The sequence below is a fragment of the Phacochoerus africanus genome, chromosome 5 (genome assembly GCF_016906955.1).
Source record: "Phacochoerus africanus isolate WHEZ1 chromosome 5, ROS_Pafr_v1, whole genome shotgun sequence".
NCBI classification, from domain to species: Eukaryota; Metazoa; Chordata; class Mammalia; order Artiodactyla; family Suidae; genus Phacochoerus; species Phacochoerus africanus.
In genome coordinates, this window is record NC_062548.1 from 67,690,778 (window position 1) to 67,714,577 (window position 23,800).

Genomic DNA, 23,800 nt, shown 5'->3' on the forward strand with positions numbered 1-23,800 from the left:
AATAAAGCGCACTCCTTTGAAGATCAGGGGTAATTTAGAAGCAGAAAGACCTCTGGAAAACAATGACACAGATGTATTCAGGTATGGAAATTAATCATGGTGCTGACATTTTGCTCAAATCTAGTATCCGTGGTTACCTGTCTCAGAGAGTAATTTTGTAGCTTCCAGCACCTTCTCGGTATAAACACCAGCTTCATAGTTCTCCATCTCAGCATTGATGATGTGTATGACTCGAGCTGCCCGGCCCCTGATGGCCCCTGCTGTCCGGTCCAGAGTGTCCACATCCCCCTCTTGAAGGGCTATCACACACTTGTTCACATCCTCCAAGATATGATTCTCTATGGAGAGGACACAGACATATTAATATGATTTTACAGCCCTTCACACTGAACACTTAGTCTAAGAGAGATTCATTCACTCTCACAAGCCATTCGCTTTCACATCTCAATGCACATCTGGTAACACTGAAATGATATTTAAAGAACATAGTTTATATAAAATAATGGCTCTCAGCCAGAGGATTTGCAGCATCACAGAGACTGCTGGGTGTCAAAGTTTCTGATTCATGGGGTCTGGGGTTGAGCCTAAACAACTGCATTTCTACCAAGTTCCCAGGTGATGTTAATGCTGCTGGTTTGAGGACCACACGTTAAGAACCAACTTTAAAAATCCCTTTCTTTGTTTCCATGATTTTTTTTCCCCTAAAAAAACTATTTTATCCGTGTTTTACATACCCCATCCCAAAAGTGCTACTGCACCCACCCATGCCCACCCAGACGCAACTCCCCCACTACCTAACCCCACACAACACCGCCTTCCTCCTGGCCCTGGTGGTGCTGCCCTTCCTCCCTCCTCCCCCATATCAGCCAGGATTGGTGCTGGGACAAGAAGGAGCCCCAAGGCTTCCTTGGGGGCCATACCGTGGGGCTGGAAGGCTAGCCCACTGCTCCCTACTGGCTACAGTGCCACTTCCTCTTCCTCCCTGTGGCACATGGGTCACATCTTCTCTTTTTGGGCTGTGATTTGTGAAGCAGCACCAGAGCCAGGACTGGTCTTTGTTTGCATGATTAAGATTTACTGCACAAAAAGGTCTTTCCACAGTAGTTGTGACAGCAAACAGGAAGCCACCCTAACCAAATAGCAATGTTCCTAGACATGGCTAGATTCACACTTTGGGCTATGTCAGTTGGATCACGTTTTCTTTATTAAGGAAGTATTTAAGGGAAACTTTACTTTTATTTATTTATTTAGTTATTTATTTAGTCTTTTTAGGGCCGCACCTGCAGCATATGGAGGTTTCCAGGCTGGGGGTCTAATCAGAGCTGTATGTAGCTGCCAGCCTACTCCAGAGCCACAGCGATGCCAGATCTGAGCCTCGTCTGTGACCTTACACCAAAGCTCACAGCAATGCCAGATCCTTAACCCACTGAGCGAGGCCAGGGATTGAACCTGCAACCTCATAGTTCCTAGTTGGTCTCCTTTCTGCTGAGCCATGATGGGACCTCTGAAGGGAAACTTTAAAGTGAACAAATATCAGGAGTTCCCATTGTGGCTCATCAGTAACAAACCTGACTAGCATCCATGAGGACACCTGTTCAATCCCTGGCTTTGCTAGTGGGTTAAGGATCCAGCGTTGCCATGAGGTGTAGATCACAGACGAAGCTCGGATCCTGTGTTGCTGTGTCTGTGGCATAGGCTGGCAGCAGCAGCTCCAATTCCATCCCTAGTCTGGGGACTTCCATAAAAAAAAAAAAATTAAACATAAATAAATAAATAAATAAAATGAACAAATATCACCCCATCAATCTTCAAATGTCCAGGCATGCATAAGGGACAGGCAATGCGAAACTGATCCTGTGATGAGGATCAGAGTCCCCCACGATTGAAACTGAAATACAATCCCATTCGTGGCTGGTTCCCTCAGATTGAAATCAAGATCAGGGATCACTCTCCACTACTGTCCAAAGTAGAATACAAGCAGCAGGATGGGAGGCTTTCCTCTCCACTAGCCTAGAGAAAAGACACGATGTGACCCCTTATAGTTTTGTAAGTTTGTGACTTTGTATGTCCAGTGTGAGATCTGTAATTAAGTCCCTTGAACATTCTTTAGAAACAGAATTCTAAGGAAATGTTGAAAACGTTTAGCACTCCAAGGAAAGAAAAGAACTTAAACTGAAAATACACACACACAATAGACAGAACACATTTGGAAGTAATCTGAATTAATCTGGTAACCCTTAGGAAATTATAACTGCCGAATTTAATAAATAGTTAATAAAGGATTAAAACCAGTGATTATCTAAGTTCTAGAACTAGTTCTGATTTTAAAATTCCTAAAGACATGGACAATGGGAGGGTACTCAGCAAAGCCCAGTCTCTACCATGGATCTCTTCCACTTTCCTTAAACCAGTCACTTAGAAAACACATGTTCTTACAGGACACTGGATAGAAAAATTGCAAAGAATAACAGATGTTTTATAAAGGAATACCCATTTTGACCTCCTACAATATAATTTCCTCATTTTACTTAAAAATTTCTGCTTTCTACATTCTCTAGTTCTTTAATTTCAAATAGAAATTAGAATCGAAATGTCAATGAAATGTTTAAATTTTAATATTTAGATAACTTACTCTGACAAGAAGGGGTACTTTCTGAATACTGATAGTTTCCTGAGTAAAACAGAAAATAGAGACTTAAAAGTTTTCATTTTTGGAGTTCCCGCTGTGGTACGATGGGCTAGATAGGGTGGCGTTTCTGCAGTGCCAGGATGCAGGTTCCATTTCTGGCCCAGCAGAGTGGGTTAAAGCATCCGGTGTTGTCACAGGTGCAGCTTAGGTCACAACTGTGGCTCAGGTCTCATCACTGGCCTGGGAATGCCATATGCCAATGGGGCGGCCAGAAAAGAAAAGAAGGAAAGAAAGAAAAGTTTTCATTTTGATTAAAGAACTTCTGAAAACCACCTCTTGATGAGATCTGGACTGGATCATACAAACTCACTTAAAAGGACACCTGAGGAAAAAAGGGTTTACTCAAATAAAACTTGACACGGGTTTTTAAGCACAAAGTTTGATCCTCTTACTGTCCAGCTGGATTCCTCCAAACAATTAAAAATATGCCCTTGGCCCTGAAAGTGAGTAACTGAGGTCTTCATGTCAAAAACAAGGTATCAAGAGACCATCGTCTTTGCATAACAAAGTACAAGAATAGGCATAGCTACCATTTTTCTGTGCATAGTTTAAAGATGCAATTTTTAATGCAAAACAAAGGAAACTGTTAATCACATTAGATACTAATGCCCCTGGAATTAACAAAATGTAAATGTTAAGAAGGCTATTCATGACCTAATATCTTAAAATGAAATGATGGTTTTTGAGGGGGTTTTTGTGTGTGTGTGTGCGTGTCTTTTTGTCTTGTCATTTTAGGGCTGTATCCGTGGCATATGGAGGTTCCCAGGCCAGGGATTGAACCTGTGCCAAAGCAGTGACAACAAACTACCACAGTGACAATGCCAAATCCTTAACACTAGGCCACCAAGGAACTTCCTGAATAAAGAGTTTACTAATTTACAGTTTACTGACTCAGTTTTCTTTTAATTTTATTAGTACAAAGTTGTGCTAATTATGGAAAAGTAAATCATTTGACTCAGTTTTCTGAATGAATGCTTTGTTTAAGCAGGCAGACAGTTTACCCCATTTACAAAGAAAAAAGAATCACAGTTTCCTCATGATAGTAGTTACATTGGCGGATAGTATTTATGTAAAAAACACAATGATAAAGACTGTTTTTAAATAGATTTGCATTTTATTAACCCAAGTGCAAAATAATGTACTTGCAAAAGAGTTATCTTTGATCTTGTTGACATCTTATTTGATCAAAAAACCACATCTGGTTTATATATGGATTCCTGGACCCCTTGTAACAACTCCTCCACTCCTAGTCCCTACACCCTCAGGTCTGGGGCCCAAAGATTTGGAAGCGGTCTGGTCTAGGGAAAAAGGGCAGTAAATTATTTGAAAGCAGAATCCACACTTGATTTCTATTTTCATACCTGACAACACCTTACAGACAGCAGGCAACCAAAGAAGAAATCCTGAATAAAGATATCCATTGAAGAGGGACAACTGATTATATATTTTTTATCCTATTTTATATTTATATATAACATATTTTTAATATATTGTATATATTAAAATCCAGGAATTTTTCAAGAGAAAGAATTCATTAAGTAAGGAGATAGAGGAATAGTATTCCAACTAGAAAATAACATAGAAGAGAAAATAATAATAAAAAGCACATATATTCCAGAGATGGTTCCATTGTTGAGATAAACCCTTTAGGTACCTCACATGTTATACTCAGGTATGAAGCATGCTATTTAACCATCATCAAACATTTGACTACAACATAATTTGTAATAAACTTCCTTGAATCTCTGCAACTTCACTATTTCAGAAAAGATGTAATTTTGTTTAAAAATTGATGACAAAAAACACAAACACAAACTCAAAAACAAACAAAAACAACTTTAGGAGTTCCCGTCCTGGTGCAGTGGAAATGAATCCAACTAGGAACCATGAGGTTGCAGGTTCGATCCCTGGCTTCGCTCAATGGGTTAAGGATCTGGTGTTGACATGAGCTGTGGTGTAGGCTGGTAGCAACAGCTCCAATTAGACCCCTAGCCTGGGAACCTTCATATGCCATGAGTGTGGCTCTAAAATGAAAAAAAAAAATCAATAATGATTATTTTGAGCTTTCAAAGTTCACTATGTGAATTTTTTAATGAAACAAACTCAAGACCTGGGAGTCAAAAAATAAAAAAGAAAAAAAAAAAAAGAAAAGAAAGAAAGAAAGAAAAGAAAAAGAGGAAAAGGCAAACAAAACAAAGCAAAACTTTTACACATTATGAGATGGAGTTAATAGCTTTTACAGATCTTAGATGCCTGCTATTTTGTGAGCCAAAACCAAGAATTAAACTGTCACATGGTTAATGCCAAGACGCTCATTTTAAGACACTATTAAAAATTGTAGTTTTTGCCCAGTGGGAAAAGTTTAAGTGTTCTAACATAGTCATTTCACTTTTTTATGAGCCCGGACCACATCCGAAAATTGGTTTTGCTTCTGTAATGTTAATAGCTAGCATCATTGCTCCCAAAACTTGTTGCATTTCATAGGGACAAATTAAGCGCTCAGACACACAAGTTCATGGAGCGTGAAAAAAAAGAAAGAAAAAAGGAAGAAAAAAACACAAAACCATCCTTTAAAAAAAAAAAAAAAAAGACCTTTGTTTTTGTTTTCAAAATAGAGTTTCCTGCCAGAATAGATATTCCCTTAAGAAGAAACCGATACATAAAATGTCATTAATGTCATTCCAAATATCTCCTGGGCCAAACTTGCAATTTACTGATGCAAATGTTTTGGCTCCAGCTCGGTGAGGAGATGAGAAGTAGTTTCCCCAACTATCAGGCTGTATCCACAGTCTACCAGCAGGACAGAGTGGGCTGTGTCATTATTTGTCAAGCCCATCTGTGGAAAGGTGCCTGCCGCCTCCGATTGTCAAGTCCAAAGGCATGCTCCAGCAGGTCCTGCCAAGGCTGGCTCCCTGACAGCGCCTGTTCATTTTCCTGTCATGGCATGCCACGGCACTTGTACCACTGGGGCTGGACTGCACAGTGTTATCAGCAAAAGCCAAAGCCTCTTCTTGTTGCCGGTAATAATGAGATGCACAAAGGAATGGCAGGGAAAAAGGTAGCAGAGAGGCAGGCCCAGTGGAAGAAAATTAAGAAAAGCTTGGCACTATTGAAACAGCCTGAGATAAGACTTCCTCACCTTGCTTTTCTCTACCCTCAGAAATTCTTGTACATGCATTTAAAGAAAAGGATAAGTTGGGGAAGTTTTAAGTTCTGAAATGATTCCTATTTGAAAAAGGTAGTATATGGATATTTTCTACTCATTTGTAGATGGAAAGGGAGCAGAGTAAGATTTCCAGGGGCTAAGATTGCTGTGTGAGATCTGAGGCTGATTGGAGGGTTCCCCTCCCTTTTCTGGGTGCCCCTCTTGTCATCCTAGCAATCACAGACTAGATACTAGAAAGATGCTCAGTCCTGGGAGCCATCCTTCGGTTTCCCACCACTCAATTCCTCAACATGCCTATCCAAACAATTTCTAAGCACCTAAGAGAGATGTGTCTCTTGGATACCTTTTATATTGTTAGGACTCTGCATGCATCCAGGAAACAAAAATCCCAGGAATGGCAACATATCGACTTCCTTATCAGCCAACCCCTAGATATGGGTGTGTTTAAATGAACAGCTGCTTTGACAAGTCATCAAAAACAAAGCACCTTGGAGTTCCCATCATGGCTCAGTGGTTATGGAATCCAACTAGGAAACATGAGGTTTCAGGTTCGAACCCTGGCTTTACTCAGTGGGTTAAGGATCCAGCATTGCTGTGAGCTACAGTGCAGGTCACAGATGCAGTTTGGATCTCGCATTGCTGTGGCTGTGGTGTGGGCCGACAGCTGCAATTCCCATTTGACCCCCCAGCCTGGGAACTTCCATATGCTGCTGGTTCGGCCTGAAAAGGAAAATAAAACAAAATGAAACAAAGACCCCCAAACAAACAAAAAGCACCTTGGGAATGAAGAACAAGACAGGTCTCTGAAAGGGATGAAAGAGTGGAATGAAGGTGGGGGGAATGGAGCAGGGGAAGTTGGGAGCATTAAAGCAAATTCCCTTCTATCTTGATTTATAGCTATTTAGGCTCTGGATAAAGGATAATCTGGATTTTAATTTCATTTCTGAAAAGTTACCTACCCTCTCAGTGACTTACTTTTCTCAAGGAAAGACTTACTACAGTGATACTTACCTGATAGAATTTTGGTGAGAAGGCAAATAGAAAGTCTGGCAAATTATAGACACCAATCATGTGTTTGCTCATTTTCTCCATCTACCCTGTCTTGCCCTCCATGATTTCAAAGCTGGCTTTTCCATCATCCTGCAGATCTACAAAGTCAACTATGCTGCTCTCGGACAAGCTTTAAACACAAGCCCTCAGTGGGAATTCGTTGTTTCTTTGTGAAAGGAAAGATGGCAGCTAGAGAAGAGTTGCTAAATACCATAAGCCTCTCTTAGAAATCCCTCCCAAGCTGTTGCAGTCAGAAGCCCTGTCTGCCTGGATCCCACCAGTGGTGCTGCCACCCTTCCCTCTCAGACCTCAGTAGGTCCTGGTCAAGGCGAGGGCACACCTGAGTTGGTAGGTGTATGTTCCCTACACCAGTGGGTAGAGTCAACACTTGATCACTTTGAATTTTCAAGGGTCACTTGGTTATTTTAATGCCTTGCAAAGCAGGGGAGGTTTTCAGGAACCTCTTCCCTCACTGCCCCCAGAGACTCATCTAGGTAAATGTGTTGGGCCAAATGTGTTTGGTCAACTGTGTCTTGAAAAAAGCCCCTTTGGCTGGCTGGTAGCCCAATTTTGAAACAGCATTGATGAGCCCCGGTAAAGGTCAAATTGACTCCAGGGTTATTCAAATGCACTAACATTCTTTGATCTGACTTCATTTATAAAGAAGAAAGCTACAATTTCCAGTGGTGATGAGTTCTATTTGCTTTCTCTCACTTCCTTCCACAACCTCATGGACAAGGGCTCAAAGCCTCACCAGCCCCAAGTCCCTCCTAATGGGTCCATGCTAAGCCTAACATTTCTTCCTAACTTATCACAAACCTGGGTAATGTCACTTATTGGGGAAAAAGCCCTTCACACACAGCCAAATTGGAATAATAGGCTGCTTTTTTGATTTTTAAACATAGTCTCACATCTAGTACCCTTTTTTGGATGGGTGATACAGCTGCATCAAAGGCCACCCTATTTTTAAAAATCTTAAGAACTAAAAGGGAACCTATGTCTACTTAAATAATCTGTTAAGGTGTCTGACATCTTGATCAGAAAGTTGTATTCCCCCCACTAATACTTTGACTTGGCGTCTTGAAATAATGTGCACGGCAGAGAATTTTCAAGAGGGTGTTACAATCACATTTGCAGAGATGATTGAAAGCTCAAAGGGCCAAGGAGAGCACTTGAAATGTGGACCCATGACATTTGCAAGATGCTCATCTCCTCTTGTTCTCCTCCTTCAGCTGCCTTGTAAGGGGCCTGTCTGTGATTACCTGAGACAGAAAGGAAGTCATCCACGGAGGTGATGTCATCCACAGCCTCTGTCAGCACCCGCACCTGCTTTTCCCACTGGTCTTTGAAGACATCCATATTGTCCTGAGCAACTTTGCTTTGTGGCCGGGCAGCCAGGGTAAGAGCGGCATTGATGACCTAGTTAGAAACAATCCAGGGACATAGTGACCACCCTCTTCAAAAGAGGAACAAACAGCTCAAAGACCATGTTGAAACCCCAGACTCTACCGCTTCCACAGATAAGTGGCTTCTCTGTGTTCACAAGAACAAGCAAAACATGAGAGATATAAGTAGTTTATTAACTACTATTAGTTTTTGTATGCTCTTCTTCTTTATTTAAAATCTATCTTAGTTTCAGGTTTCAAAAAGTGTTACTGGACAAATATTGTATGGCACAGATGTGGCAAAAATATAACTCTTGCTCTATATGTGCAAGCATATAATTTAGGGGTTGGGGCAAGGTAAACAGATGGAGAATGTATTTATTTACTTTTTAAATTTTTTTTTTGTCTTTTCTAGGGCTGCTCCTACAGTATATGGAAGTTCCCAGGCTAGGGGTCTAATTGGAGCTGTAGCCCCGGCCTATACCACAGCCACAGCAACGCCAGATCCGAGCCGCATCTGCGACCAACACCACAGCTCACGGCAACGCCGGATCCTTAACCCACTGAGCAAGGCCAGGGATTGAACCCGCAACCTCATGATTCCCAGTTGGATTCATTTCCACTGCACCACGACGGGAACTCCCCAGATGGAGAATTTAAATGACAGTCCGAAAGAAACAGAAGAAAGTCAATAGGAGTGTAAAAGACAATCATTGCCACAGTAATTCTAAAGAGCCTGGAGGAGTTAGCAGGTCTTTTTGAGAAAGGCAGAACTTGACCATGAGTGATGGGGAGAGCTTTCTACTGAGAGGACAAAGGGCAAGGCTAGGGAAGAAGTGACTTGAGGGCTGGTGTGCAGAAGATCCGAAATATCAGGCTTTCGAAACAAAGTGAATGAGGCTTACCTGGGGACACAGGCTGTCAATCTGGGTGGCTGCCATCCGGACTAATTTCACCCCTTCCTCATTGTTGGAGATGGAACAGGCCAAATTGGCAACCTGTATCGAAGAGGATTTGAGTGAAAATCATGTTGGGGCCAAGGGAAAATGTATCTGGGTCCATTTGCACCTTCTCTGGAGAGTTCCACATCCAGGACAATCCTTTCACAAATGGGATAAGCGGGCCCTTCTGTATTAAACAAAATAATACTAGGACTTATGAGAGCAGGCATTTCTGCCAGAAGCGCAAGGCATTAACAACAAATCAGGAATTCCCATTATTGCTCAGCAGGTTAAGAACTCAACATGGTGTCTGTGAGGATTTAGGTTCAATCCCTGACCTCGCTCAGTGGGTTGAGGATCCGGCATTGCCACAAGCTGCAGTGTAGGTCACAGATGTGGCTCAAATCTGGTGTTGTGGTGTCCATGACATAGGCTGGCAGTTGCAGCTCCACTTTGACCCTGAACCCAGGAGCTTCCGTATGCCTCGGATGCAGGGAAAAAAAAAAAAAGGATTGTTAAGCACACACAATAATGCATTTTATGCATTCTAAGTGGGTTGTTCTGATCTTTTTTCAACTCTGGGCTTCCCTGATCCACCCAGACTCTCATTTGAACCCCGTAAGAGTCATCACTGATTGAAGAACACTATGTTTTTGGCCACATCAGTACTAAACTCAGACCAGTGAGAGTGTTCAAAGGCAATGCTTTGGATTTAAAAGACTTCTAGCAAACTGAAAATTAGAGTCTGCTACCCCACAGAACCCAAGATTTTCCTGTCACAGCCTATCAGGAAGATACTAGTTCACCACCAGTCAACCCAAATGCTTTCAGGAGGCTGGCATACCTGAGAAATGTGTAGAAAACACACTTGATGTAACCCAGCCATCACTGGGGGAGTATACAGCACAAAAGAACATGCAGGTCTAGTATAAAGGCATTCAAATTTGATTTTTTAAAACACGCTATAGCAGCCAAAACATCTGAACTAAAGTTCCCTGGCCAAGCATTTCAATGTGTGCTGTTCCTTCTCTTCAAGGAGCAAGAATTGGTAATACAAAGTCAGATTGATTGGTCAAGGTCAAGAGCCCACAAAGCCACCATGAAAACACTGATCAGTCCCATCAGGCTGGTGTCAGGAGGACAGAGGACAGGGATTGGAAAGGGCAAAGGACGAGAGAAGGGCTGCCAGGGCAGGAGCAGTATGGCAAGTACGGCAAGTGATTAACAGTGACAGAATCCCTGGGAGGTTTGGGGCCACCTGCTTTTTTGTATCCGGCTCCTCCTGCTCTCCAAAACCAGACTGCTTCCCTACTCTGCCTGAATGCCCTAGCAGATGCAAATGTACTATACATGTGTACAGCTCCTAATGCAAAAGAAATCTCAGACAAGAGTTCCCTGGTGGCTCAGTGGGTTAAGAATCCTGCATTGTCACTGCTGTGGCTCTAGTTACTGCTCTAGGAAGGAGGGTTGAATCCCTGACCTGGGCACGTCCACACACTGCTGGCATGACTAAATAAATAAATAAATAAATAATCTTAATGGAAAGCAGGGGGGCGAGCACAGAACTGGAGATCAGGAGGTTCAACCAACAGGATGTTATATAAGTCAAGTCACATTCAGAGGATGGTTGCCTTATCAGCAAAAGGAGATGGGTAGATGATGATATTAAGGATACTTTCAAAGATGACCTCAGCAAATTATTAGTGCAAAGACTTTGTGTTGAGGCTTTTAAGGAAGAACCTATTAAGTCTATTTCAATGAGAATATACACTGTGAGAAACCAGATTGAGTTCCAAAAATTATCATGTAGTTTCTTACATTTTATAGTTTTCCTTTGATTCTTCTGGTAATTGTCTCTACGTTACTTAGTTTTCAAAAAGAAAGACACATACACTTTATTCTACCCATTCACAGGATACCGAATGCCCAAGGGTACGAGGAGGCTCTTTAGCAAGAAGTGACAATGCAGGTTCTCAATTTCTTTTTGTTATAATCTATTATCTACCCTCTCCATTTTTATTAATCTTCATTATGTTTATATTCTAGCGTATTTCATATTCCAAATGCAAGATTAAGTATGTGACATAGAATAGGTGCTCAATACATATTTATTGCATTAAAGAATAGCTTTTAAATCATTTTAAAATTGCATATAGTGATTTGGAATACATAATAGGTTAAAGATACTCTCAAAGATAAAGTTGCTAGTCCTTTAAGTTAGCTGGACAAATTTTCACATTACCTCTAGCTGATGTTTACCAGCACCATGGTGCTAACCAATAGTTCCTACATTCTGGTCCATTATTTGGGTTCAGAAAGTACTGTCCCCTATCCATAGTGGCATGAGAGATCAGGATGGTGTGGCAAGTTTTCTGGAAAGATATGTGTATTTAATATAAAATTCTGTCTTTTAATCTCCCTGACCCCAAGGATGGGAACGATGTGACCTCTTGATCTTTTGCCCAAGCAAAGTTTAGCCCCTCTCTGCTCCCACCATTACCATAGTTTAAAGTGTCCACAGAAGGCAAAGTTCAGTTATTTACCTTGTTCCTATTGTTCTTTCTATCTTGAAGTATAAACAGGTAGCTAGTTTTAAATGTCTATCCTGGAGCCTTCCTATCTCCTGCCCCAAGAAGTATAAACAATGGAGTTCCGGTCGTGGCTCAGCCTAACAAACCCGACTGGTATCCATGAGGATGCAGGTTTGATCCCTGGCCTCACTCAGGGGGTCGGGGATCAGGCACTGCCGTGAGTTGGGGTGTAGGTCACAGACGTGGCTCAGATCCTGCATTGCTATGGCTGTGGTGTAGGCCAGCAGCTGCAGCTCCAATTTCACTCCTAGCCTGGGAGATTCCATATGCAGCAAGAGTGCCCCTAAAAAGCAAAAATAATAATAATAATAATTATATGTATATATATATACATATATGTGTATATAAATATACATATATATACATATATGTGTATATAAATATACATATATATACACATATATATGTATATAAATATACATATATATATACATATATATGTATATAAACAAAAGGCTAGTTATAAATGTCTAGCATAGAGCCCATCTACCTCCTGCCTCAGTGGTTCATTACGCACGTTTTATCTCTGGATATGCTTGAAATTTTCCATAATAAGTTTTTTTTTAGCTTTTTTTTTTAAAGTAGTAACTACAATTTATTGTAAAGGAAAGCATTATGCACGCTTTACTTCTGGATATGCTTGAAATTTTCCATAATAAGTTTTTTTTAGGTTTTTTTTTAAGTAGTAACTACAATTTATTGTTTTTTAAAGTAGTAACTACAATTTATCTACCTCTGGTAAAATGCTTTCTTAAACCTGTAGGAATCTCAAGGGAGCCCGATATACATCAGGAAGAAGCCTGAATATGGTTTGGAGGTGAGGCTTGCAGACCACAGAAGAGTACCAGTCTGAGCACAGAAGTGAATACTGTAACTGGATGGAATAAGCCACAGGGGTGGCTCTCCATAGCACATGCTCTCCTGCATGTGCTGGTGGCTGGTTCCCAGAGAGAAGAGGACACTTCTGGGGAGTGTCAGGGCTGAGGAGAACAGGGCTCTTGTGTGAGAGAGATGCCAATCAGTAACTTCCACATTGCGACTAAAACAACAACAACAATGGCAGCACTTTTCTTTGTGTATCTACTCAACAGTATCTTCATCCTTTGTTTAATAAACTCCACTACTGCTTAGACCTGATATGGGAACCTCACTGTTCAACAGAAGAGTGCTGCCAACACTCAGCAAAAAATAAAGAGCTGGCAATTCCCAATAGTTCTTCAATAAGGTATTCTCTTTCATTGACTGATCTATAAATCCTAAAGTCTAGCAGCAGGCTTGTGTATTTTAAATTCACGCAGACAAAACTACAATTCAAAAACATACATGCGTCTACCGCATGTTCACAGCAGCTCTATTCACGAAAGCCAAGACATGGAAACAACCTAAATGTCCATCCGCAGATAAGTAGATTAAGAAGATGTGGTATATATACACATTGGAATATTGCTCAATCATGGGGGGGAGCAAAGTAATGCTATTTGCAGCAACATGGATGCAACTAGAGATTGTCATACTAAGTGAAGCGGCTCAGAGAGAGAGAGACAGATACCATATGGTGTCACTTATATGTGGTGTCTAAAATATGGCACAAATGAACCTATCTACAAGGCAGAGGCAGACTCACAGACATAGAGTACAGACTTGTGGTTGCCAAGGGAGAGGGGGAGGGAGTGGGCGGGACTGGGAGTTCAGGGTTGGTGGATGCAAACTACTACATTTAGAATGCATAAGCAATGAAGTCCTACTGTATAGCACAGGGACCAATATTCAGTCTCTTGGAATAAAACATGATGGAAAATAGTATGTGACAAAGAATGTATGTTAAGTATAAGTATGACTGGGTCACTTTGCTGTGTAGCAAAAATTAGCACAACATTGTAAATCTGCTATACAGTAATAAAAATTCATTCATTCATTCATTAAGGTCACAGCCTCCATCCAAATTCCTATCTTCCTTTGGCTTGCCTTCGTGTTGCTTACTGGATCCTTTGACATCATGGTGACTCTGAACACATTTTTATATATTTCAGAACTCTGGCACGAACACTAGGGTTTGGTCTTGAGGCAGCTCCCAATCAGTAAGGCACCCTGCAATGCCAGCAAACATTTCAATACCTGTCCAAGTCTGCTGTACACAGTAGGTACTTAATGACTTACTTCAACCACCTGTTTTTTAACTACAGCTCTTATGAGGAATTCTCTGGTGAAATAAAATGCCCTATTTTTCAAATCACAATATTTTTTCCTTAAAAAAACAAAAACAAACAAAAAAAAACAGTTTAGGGAGTTCCTGTTGTGGCTTAGTGGATTAAGAACCGACTAGAATCCATAAGGATTTGGGTTCTATTGCTGGCCTTACTCAGTGAGTTAAGGATCCAGCATTGCTGCAAGTTGCAGCATAGGTCGTGGATGCAACTTGGATCTGGTGTTGCTGTGGCTGTGCTGTAGGCCGGCAGATATGGCTCAGATTCAACCCCTAGCCTGGGAATGGCCATATGCTGTGGGTGTGGCCCTAAAATAAAGACCCCAACTCCCCCAAAACCAAAAAAACCCCACAACAATTTAGCATGATAGTCTTCCTAAAGGTGGGGGAGGGGAAGGGAATAGTAAACTAGAATCATTAGACATTTGAAAAAAAATTAATGAGAGTAAAAAAATGGACAATAGACCATTAATAGAGCAGTGTTGTGAGACTATAAATCAAAACTGAGCAATATCTTTATATTTACTAGAATTTTGAAACTTGCTTGAGTCAACGAAGCAGGTAATATTTACAGGCTTGCTCTGGCCCCTCCTTTCTCCACTCTTGAATCCTTTACAAGTTAGTTTGGCAACAAGAGTCAATTGCCTTCCTGGGAGCTTAGAAAATAATAAAGTATAACATTAACTATTAAACACTGGGCTACTTAGATCGATTTGTGAAAGTCACGAGGCCATGAGTAAAGGTAACATAGCTCCTTGGTGAGCTCATTGTACTAAATTCCCAACACCCTCTTGTAAAAGAAAGCCCTCCTCCATGACTACTGAGAGGATAATGGATTTGGAGAAGTAAAAGCTGAAAAGACGGAGCCAAACCCATCCTTGACTTAGTGCCTTAAAAACTGGTTATCTTGGGGAAAAGAAGGAAGCTTAGCAGACTTCACTAAATTGTGTGCTGCTGACTAGAGGAGCTTTAAGAATAAGAAAAGAAGCGATCAGTACTCCTGGGTGGGAACCATCAAACACATCATGGGGAAGTAAAGCATCCCCTTCAATATTTTTCTGATTGCCTAATTAGGACAATTTTCTGGATGCTCAAAGATTAGGATATTTTTTGCTCTTCCGGAGGCACACTGTGTAAATAAGTGAAGCATACAATAATATTATAAGTGATTTTAGAAAGACAATAAACTAGCAAGGAGAGCTGAGGCTAATTCTCCTAAGAAAGTACCTTGCTATTGAACTGATCCTGTACAATTAGCATCCATTCCTGAACTCTTTCATAATCACCTTAGGTGGCCAAAGAAAACAGTAGAGATATTTCCAGGGAAACTGATGGCAGAATTAAAACTGACAATAACAGAAATGTATGGAGCCCTCATAAAAACATCTTGTATTTAAAATCAAGATTTTTTATAGAAATTTTTTTATTGAAATATAGTATATTTACAGTGTTGCTTTAGTTTCAGGTGTACAGAACAGTGATATATGTATTTATGTATTAATAAATTTATTAATATGTATTTATTTATATAAGTCATATATTTACTTATAAATTAATAAACTTATTAATTTATATTTTAATATACATTTCCCTTTTCCCTTATGGATTATTAAAAAATATTGTGTATAATTCCCTGTGCTATACAGCAGGTCCTTGTTAGTTATCTATTTTATATATAGTACTTTGCATATGTTAATCTCAAACTCTTAATTTACCCCTCTCCCCACTTCCCTTTTTGTAATCATAAGTTTGTTTTCCATGTCTATAGGTATATTTCTGATTGTAGATAAGTCCATAAGATTTGTGAAATTTTTTTTTAGATTCCACATATAAGCGTTGTCATATGATATTTGTCTTTCTCAGTCTGATTTACTTCACTGAATATGATAATCTCTAGGCCCATCCATGTTGCTGCAAATGGCATTATTTCATACATTTTTGTGGCTGAGTAATATTCCATCACATATATGCACCATGTCTTTATCCATTCGTCTGTCAATGGACATTTAGGCTGCTTCCATGTCTTGACTATTGTAAGCAGTGCTTCAATGAACATTGGGGTTCATATATCTTTTCAAAGTATAGTTTTCTCTGAATATATGCCCAAGGGTGGGATTTCAGGATCATGTGGTAACTCCAGTAAAGTGCATGATGTTTTTAATCACACACACACACATACATACACCCTGCATAACTCAAAGCTCCCTATGAAGAGAACATCGTAGCTGTCAAATTAGGTTTTATGTGGACATCGCTACAGAAAGTATCTCTGTCTCAAAACTGCCATAGTCTTTTTTGAGTAATTACAAGAAAATCCAAAATATCTGGAAGGCTGTGCCTTAATTAGACATTAAATATCTCTGCTAGTAAAGTATTTAGGCATTTAACTCCAAAGTGATATGAGATACATCAAAAAGATAAGAACGTTTTCTTTTTTTCTGGGTCTGGAAATCAAATTACATTTTTTAATATCTGTAATTCTGTTAAATTCCAAACACCAGCACATATTCAGTGCATTCAACCTCCAAACATTTTATCATTTCATTAATTTTTACAGCTTCAGGTATCAGATGGGTGTTTTAAGAAGAGCACACTACTGAAATAAAGCAGAATAGCAATTTGGAGGTTTATATAGCACTTGCTTCTCATGTTAATATTTCATTACCATCATAAATTTGAGGGTGAAATGAACTTATTTACTATTAAAAGGGAATTTATGGAATTTCCAATCACCACAGTGACACTGTCATATAAAACCATAAACTGTTATTCTCTATGAGGATCGTAGCAATGAAAAGTGCTCTGGTCTCAATCTGAGGATTTATTCAGTTCCCTGAGTGATATGATTATGATTAGCAAACACAATAGTACTAATATACACATACCTATCTGTATAGAGTTTTTTTTCTTTCTTTTTCTTTTTTTTTTTTTGGTCTTTTTTTTGGCTTTCCTTGAGCCGCTCCTGTGGCATATGGAGGTTCCCAGGCTAGGGGTCCAATCGGAGCTGTAGCCACTGGCCTACACCAGAGCCGCAGCAACACGGAATTCTTAACCCACTGAGCAAGGCCAGGGATCGAACATGCAACCTCATGGTTCCTAGTCGGATTCGTTAACCACTGCGCCACGATGGGAACACCTCTTTTTTTTTTTTTCTTTGCACCACACCTGAGGCCTTCGCCACAGCCACAGCAACGCAGTACTGAGCCATGTCTGCTACCTACAGCACAGCTCACGGCAATGCCAGATCCTTAACTCAGTGAGACCAGGAATCGAACCCACATCTTCATAGATACAAGTCGGATTCGTTTGCACTGCACCACAATGGAATTATAGAATTTTTAAGTTTTTTACAAAATATACCTCCTATATTACAGAGAGAGTATTTTGAATTCAGTGAGAGACCAAAGAATACACTTCCCTGAACTCTGAGAAGCAAGACAGAAGCAGGTGCTGTTAAGCCAGAGGGATTCAACCTTAAGAAAATGGATGATGGGCTTCCATAGAGATGGACATGGTGGCCAACTTCAAGTTGATTGGAGGAGAGCAAGGAAGGTCAGGCGGCCCCAGAAAGGGTGTGTAGCAGTGTGTCTTACATGCTGAGGTATTATGAAATCCCTTTAAAATGCAGGGGCTTCAGACAGAGACGAGTTTATCAACATAATTATCAGTAACTGAGGTTCCAAAGGACTGAGGGAGGCTTAGACAACAGGGATAATTTGATGGGGGAAAGATGACTCAGGAGAGGCTGGCAGCTGGGAGCAGATGAAGACATGGGGGGAGGGAAGATAAAATGAGAAACACTTTCTCTTGCTTTTATATTAAAGGAGCTCATTAAAGCTAAGGATGCTCTTGATTACTCCCTATATTTTAAATTTTTAGAATCATGTTCTAACTGGAGCTCCCTGGTGGCTCAGCAAGTTAAGCAACCAGTGTTGTTACTGCTGTAGTGCAGGTTTGAACCCTGGCCTGGGAACTTCCACATGCCAAAGGCATGGCCAAAAAAAATAAAAAAATAAAAATAAATAAAAATAAAAAAATAAAATAAAATAAAAAGGTTTTTTTTTAAAAAATCATATTATAGTCAAGACCCTGGGCTTTGGAGGCAAGGAGCCTGGGGTTTACATCTTGCCAGCCAAGCATGGTGCTTTGCCTCTTTGAGCCTCAGTTTCTTTAATTATAAGACAAACTGGTACTCACAGATACAGAGAACAAACTAGTGGTTATCAGTGGGGAGCAGGAAAGGGGAAGGGGCAAAATAGAGGAAAAGGAAGAAGAGGTACAAACTATTGGTTATAAAATAAGCTACAAGGATATATTGTATAACATGGGAAATATAGCCAATATTTTATAATAACTATAACTGGAGTAGAACCTTTGAAAAGTGTGAATTAGTGTAAAGTGTGAATTAGTGTATTGTACACCTGTAACATATAATGCTGCATAGCAACTAATACTTTAATACAAATGCTAACTAAAGGCACACAAACAAACTGGCAGTAAGGTTGAAATGAAAAATGGTTAGAGCTCTTAACCCGCATTCAGGAAGGATTTGACAAATGTTATTTTCATATTGTGCATTGTATCAAAAGGTCACTAGAAAAATAAATATTGTAATAACACCAATCACCGATGTATTCAGCCATTTAAATACTGAGTGCCTGCGATGTGACATATAGTGAAGACACAGAGGCGATCAGGTTAAATATGATTTATATTCCTACAGAGGCTTATATTTAAATTAGGCAAGTATAAGTGCATTTTTTTTTCCCTCTTGGCCAAGTCTGTGGCACGTTTCCCAGGCCAGGGATAGAACCCTCATGCCGCTGCAGTGACAAAGCAGGATCCTTTACCCACTGAGCCCCAAAAGAACTCCAGGAAATGCACTTTTGTAGTTCACATGGTGACAATTACTACAAAGGGAATGAAACGGAAGCAGTGATAGCAAAGGAAGGTCAACATTATGTGTGATCATTGCATCCTTCATTTATAATTTTTATAAAGTTACAGTCTCAGGAGGTATCTTTTTGTCACTGCTTCATCTTTTATATTGCAAATATTTCCCAAAGCTCTATATATCTGTAATTAAGTTTTATTATAATTGAATAAAACTCCCAAATGTTTTTGCTTTAATACTTGGCAAGTCAATTCCCTGTTGCCAAACATTTAAAGGATCCTCCAATGTTTGCTATTAGCAAAAACAAAGGGACACATCTTTCGGCATCCAATCTTTGCTATCGAAAGTGGACTTTCTGGGTCAGGGAAACTATTACAGTGCCTGTTTACCTATGGTCACATGTTTGCTGAGAGGTCCCTGGCAAGGCATGAATTACTCACTCTCCGGTGTCACCAGCACTGCATCCCACACTCCTTGACATTGACACTGTTTCTCCTTGCCTTCTCGGCCACCACCTTGTCTGAACACCTTCTCAACCTTCATTCGATAAACCACAAGTGTAAATCAGGATTGCTTAGAAGTCCCTTTCCATTTTCCCAGCTAGACTGTGAATTCTTGCAGGACAGGGCCCCTCCCCACACCCAGCACATCACGGGGGTCACAGGTTCTTAATTCTAATTTGGGGGGGGTGATTTGGGGTGTGATTTACGAATTTCATGCTGTATAAAGTAGAACAATATTCAACTCGTTATAACCTAATCACACCTAGGAGGGTCCCAAGTTCTATGATCTGGAGTTGGGAGCAAGCTCTATGTGTCCTCTGTCATCCTTTCTACAGTTTATCATCAAAACAGCATTCAGCAGTTTAAGGCTAAATGAAACTTACATAACAACCTGCCTCACCACACAATGCTGGGAAACAATTTCTCCCTGGTCTCACCCATCTTGGTACTCTTGCTGATGCTTACACACCTCTGAGAACACAAATCTGCATTCCTAGGGCTCCTCCGGGATGCAGAACAGCCTGTGCTCTCAGGTACACACCCCCCCACCACTAGCAAATGCTGTTTGCATGCCTCGGCCCAAATTAAAGTGATCAGTCTGCCTTGGTGACTTTAATGAAGGTACTCACCAGTTCACATTCATGAACAAAGTGATGTGAAACTGCTTTGTAGCCAAATCCCTCAGCATAAATCTCTACCCTTCATATATTAAACCCTCAGTGGCTTAAAATAATGCAGTAAATCATCACCTAATGCTTTTTTGATGCTTGTTCATCAATAACATGGTTGTGTGAAAAGGATAGGAGAGACCTAGCATGTGTTATTTCAAATCAGGCAATGAATGGAATATCCTTTTAATGACCATAGGCCTTCTGGGATTTTGTTTTCTCCATCTGCTCACTGAGGAACAAAATTATTACCCCAGGAGTTCCCTGGTGGCTCAGTGGGTTAAGGACAAAGGATTGTCACTGCTGTGACTTGGGTTGTAGCTATGGTTGCAGGTTCAGTTCCTGGCCCAGGAACATCCACATACCCCAGGAGCAGTAAATAAATAAATAAATAAATATATAAAACAACCCACTATTACCTGGTCTCTCAGAGTCCTGTACAATTAAATAAAGACTTATTTCCAGTGAATAAAACACATTGACCTTCATATATGTAAGAAGAATTGATCCCCCACTGCCTATTAAGTGGGATCAAGAGCTTCAGGTTCTGGCTCTAGCAGCAAAGGAATGATGCATTGAACTACCCAGTGCCTGACTTTAAGCTGGAACCAGCTAATGTTTAAAGAAGATATGGATAATATATGAATACAGCTAGTCTCTATAGCCTGGCATTTTTCTTTTTTCTTTTTTTTTTTTTGGCTACGTTCCTGGTCCAGTGATCAAACCCTCACCACAGCAGAAACCAGAGCCTTAGCAGTGACAACTCCAGGTCCTTAACCCACTGAGCTACCAGGGAACTCCTATGACCTGGTCTTATACATTTCAAGATGACAAGTGGAGGAGACCCTATTGTGGCTTAGCAGGTTAAGGACCTGACATAGTCTCTGTGAGGATTCAGGTTTGATCCTTGGCCTCACTCAGTGGGTTAAGGATCCGGCATTGTTGTAAGCTGTGGTGTAGATCATAGATGTGGCTCAGATCTGCTGTTGCTGTGACTGTGGCCTAGGCCTCAGCTGAAGCTCTGATTCAACTCCTAGCCTGGGAACTTCCATAGCCTCAGGTGTGGCCCTAAAAAGAAAAAATAAGCAAATTTTTAAAATTAAAAAAAAAAATGATGACAAGTGGAGATGTCAAGGCCAAAACCACAGTGAGGAGAAGGGACTTCAACCATCCTCACTGATGTTGAGTCTGTGACTTCATCCCCCTTTGCACAAGATTCCAACTTGATGAGGGAGACAGAAGTCCCTACTTCCTCCACTTTATACCCCAAGGGTTTGTTTGTTTTCAGGGGTGGGGCAGGTGCCTCCACCAATTAAACACTTAGCAATTAGACAAGGTTCCATTCAAGGTTCTCATGTCCCTGAAGACATCCCATTTACACTGGCCAGTAAAGACAGATCTCTCTTCTACACCTCTTCAGGCTTACTACCTTCCTTACTGGTAGCGACTTGCCATGTACTGTTGTCCTGTTCATTATTTGTGATACATGCAGATGGATGCGCACAGACATACAAAGTTTGATACACAGATAGAGATAGATAGTGCGTATTATCCATGAAATCCCAACCTCCTTAAAAATAATGGTTGTGTTTTACTCATCCCGGTGGCCCCTCTGGCTCCCTGTATAAGATTTTGCACATAATAGGTATAAAAGTGGTTCCAAGGCAGCCTATCCTGGATGTTTTCTTATCTTCTGCCCCCACCTGCACTTACCTCTAGTGAGTCCTACACCCTCTATCACTTACCCAGCAAAGGATGCTAATTCATCGAAGCAACTATCCACTAAAGTAATATTTTCTCCTCCCACAGGAAATAGTCTCTAATATATTCCTCCTAACATTAACATCTTAACCCAATTAAGACATTCCCAAGTCCTGAAGAACTTCAAGGAAAAATGTGTAGGGTAGAAACTTCAGGACAGGAGTTCCCTTTGTGGCTCCGTGGATTAAGAAGCAGACTAATATCCATGGGGATGCGGGTTTGATCCCTGGCCTCGTTCATTGGGTTAAGGATCTGGCGTTGTTGCAAGTGACAGGTATAGGTCGAGGATGCAGCTCTGATCTGGGCTTGCTGTGGCTGCAGTGTAGGCTGGCTGCTACAGCTCCAGTTTGACCCCTAGCCTGGGAACTTCCATATGCCACGGGAAAGGCCCTAAAAAGATGAAAGAAAGAAAGAAGGAAGGAAGGAAGGAAGGATGGAAGAAAGAAAGGTAAAGAAAGGAAGAAAGGAAAAGAAAACTCAGGCTCTCTAGGTAAGTTGTTGAAGAAATAGTTAAGAATGGAGAGTTTTATGTAATCTCTGTAATCTTTAAAATTCTTCCATTTTTTTCTTCCTCTGACCACCTATTTTTGTAAATAAATTCTCATTGTAACACACCTTTGCCCATTCACTTACGTAGTATCTATGACTGCTTTCCCACTGCAAGGGCAGAGCTGAGCAGTTATAACAGAGACCACAGGACCCACAAGCCAAGAATACTTACTATATAACCCTTTACAAAAAAAATCACAAAGTCTTAGTTTAAGTGAAAGCTTAGGCAGAAACAACCAGTCAGGTTTTTTAAATCATTTTTTAATTGAAGTATAGTTCATTTACAACGTTGTGTTAGCTTTAGGTGCACAGCAGAGTCATATGAAAATACATGTGTCCCCCCCCCCCACCAGGTCCATTTAACAGCATCAAGTTCTAAGACCAAAAATATAATAATAAAATAGGGAATTCCTTGGTGGAGCAGTGGGTTAAGGATCCAGCAGTTGTTGCTGCTGTGGCTCGGCTGAGTTGCTGCTATGGTGCTATTCAGTTCCTGGCCTGTGAACTTACACATGTCACAGGCAAGGCAAAAAAACCCAAAAAAACAAAAAACCAACCAACCAAACAAACAAACAAAAAATGAAAGGAGAACAGGGATGTGGGAGAATAGCGGGAACAGATGCCCGCAATGACCTCTTTGATGTTCTCTACCACCCACACTAAGTTTGCTGGTGAATAGAGTCCAAAGAAGCAAATGCAAGTCAACAACGCCACGTGGCTTACCTCCCAGAGCAGCCCAATCAGACCACCTCTTCCTGAAGCCAGAGAATCACTTTCTACTCTCTGGGCATCTTTGAATTCACCAAGGTGATCAATTTTTCAGCCTTTCATCTATACTTATAATCTACTTAAATAGGCACTTCATCTCTCATCAATCCGCTCCATCTAACCCCTTGCAGGTCATCACCCAAGGCTTCACCAGTCTGCAGAGGTAGCCCAGTCAAAGACCTAGAGCACATCTAATGTAAGATACTGGTCCCCCCAGGGGCTCCTTGGAATAACCTGCGCCTGGTCACTGCAATGGGCATTGTCCAGAGGAAAAACCCCAGAAACCTGCCTCTCAGATTCCAGGGGCTCCCAAGTAGACTACAACAATCATGTATGGAGGTGAGGACATGATCTGACTCTGACTCTGGGCTACACAAGCGAAGAAACTGAAGAAATGACCTTCAACAGCCCCATACTCTCAGCAGCTCCCTCTGAGCCCTTAGGCACCTATAGAAATTCTCCTTCTTCCATATTTTAGATACCACATATAAATGATATGATATGGTATTTGTTTTTCTCTTTCTGACTTCACTTACTATGAGAATCTCTAGTTGCATCCATGTTGTTGCAAATGGCATGATTTTGTTCTTTTTATGGCTGAGTAGTATTCCTTGTGTATATGTACCACATCT

General features: G+C 40.7%; 1 protein-coding gene across 2 annotated transcripts in view; it reads right to left on the bottom strand.

The window, feature by feature from the left end:
- CTNNA2 (catenin alpha 2) overlaps positions 1-23,800 on the bottom strand; it is a 281,632-nt gene that overhangs the window by 105,891 nt on the left and 151,941 nt on the right. For both annotated transcript variants that reach the window (XM_047781655.1, XM_047781656.1), the window contains exons 3-5: positions 9,196-9,288; positions 8,168-8,324; positions 138-338 (exon numbers count right to left, since the gene is read on the bottom strand). In XM_047781655.1, coding sequence (XP_047637611.1) covers positions 138-338; positions 8,168-8,324; positions 9,196-9,288 — 451 coding nt within the window. The remainder of the gene's footprint in view (positions 1-137; positions 339-8,167; positions 8,325-9,195; positions 9,289-23,800) is intronic.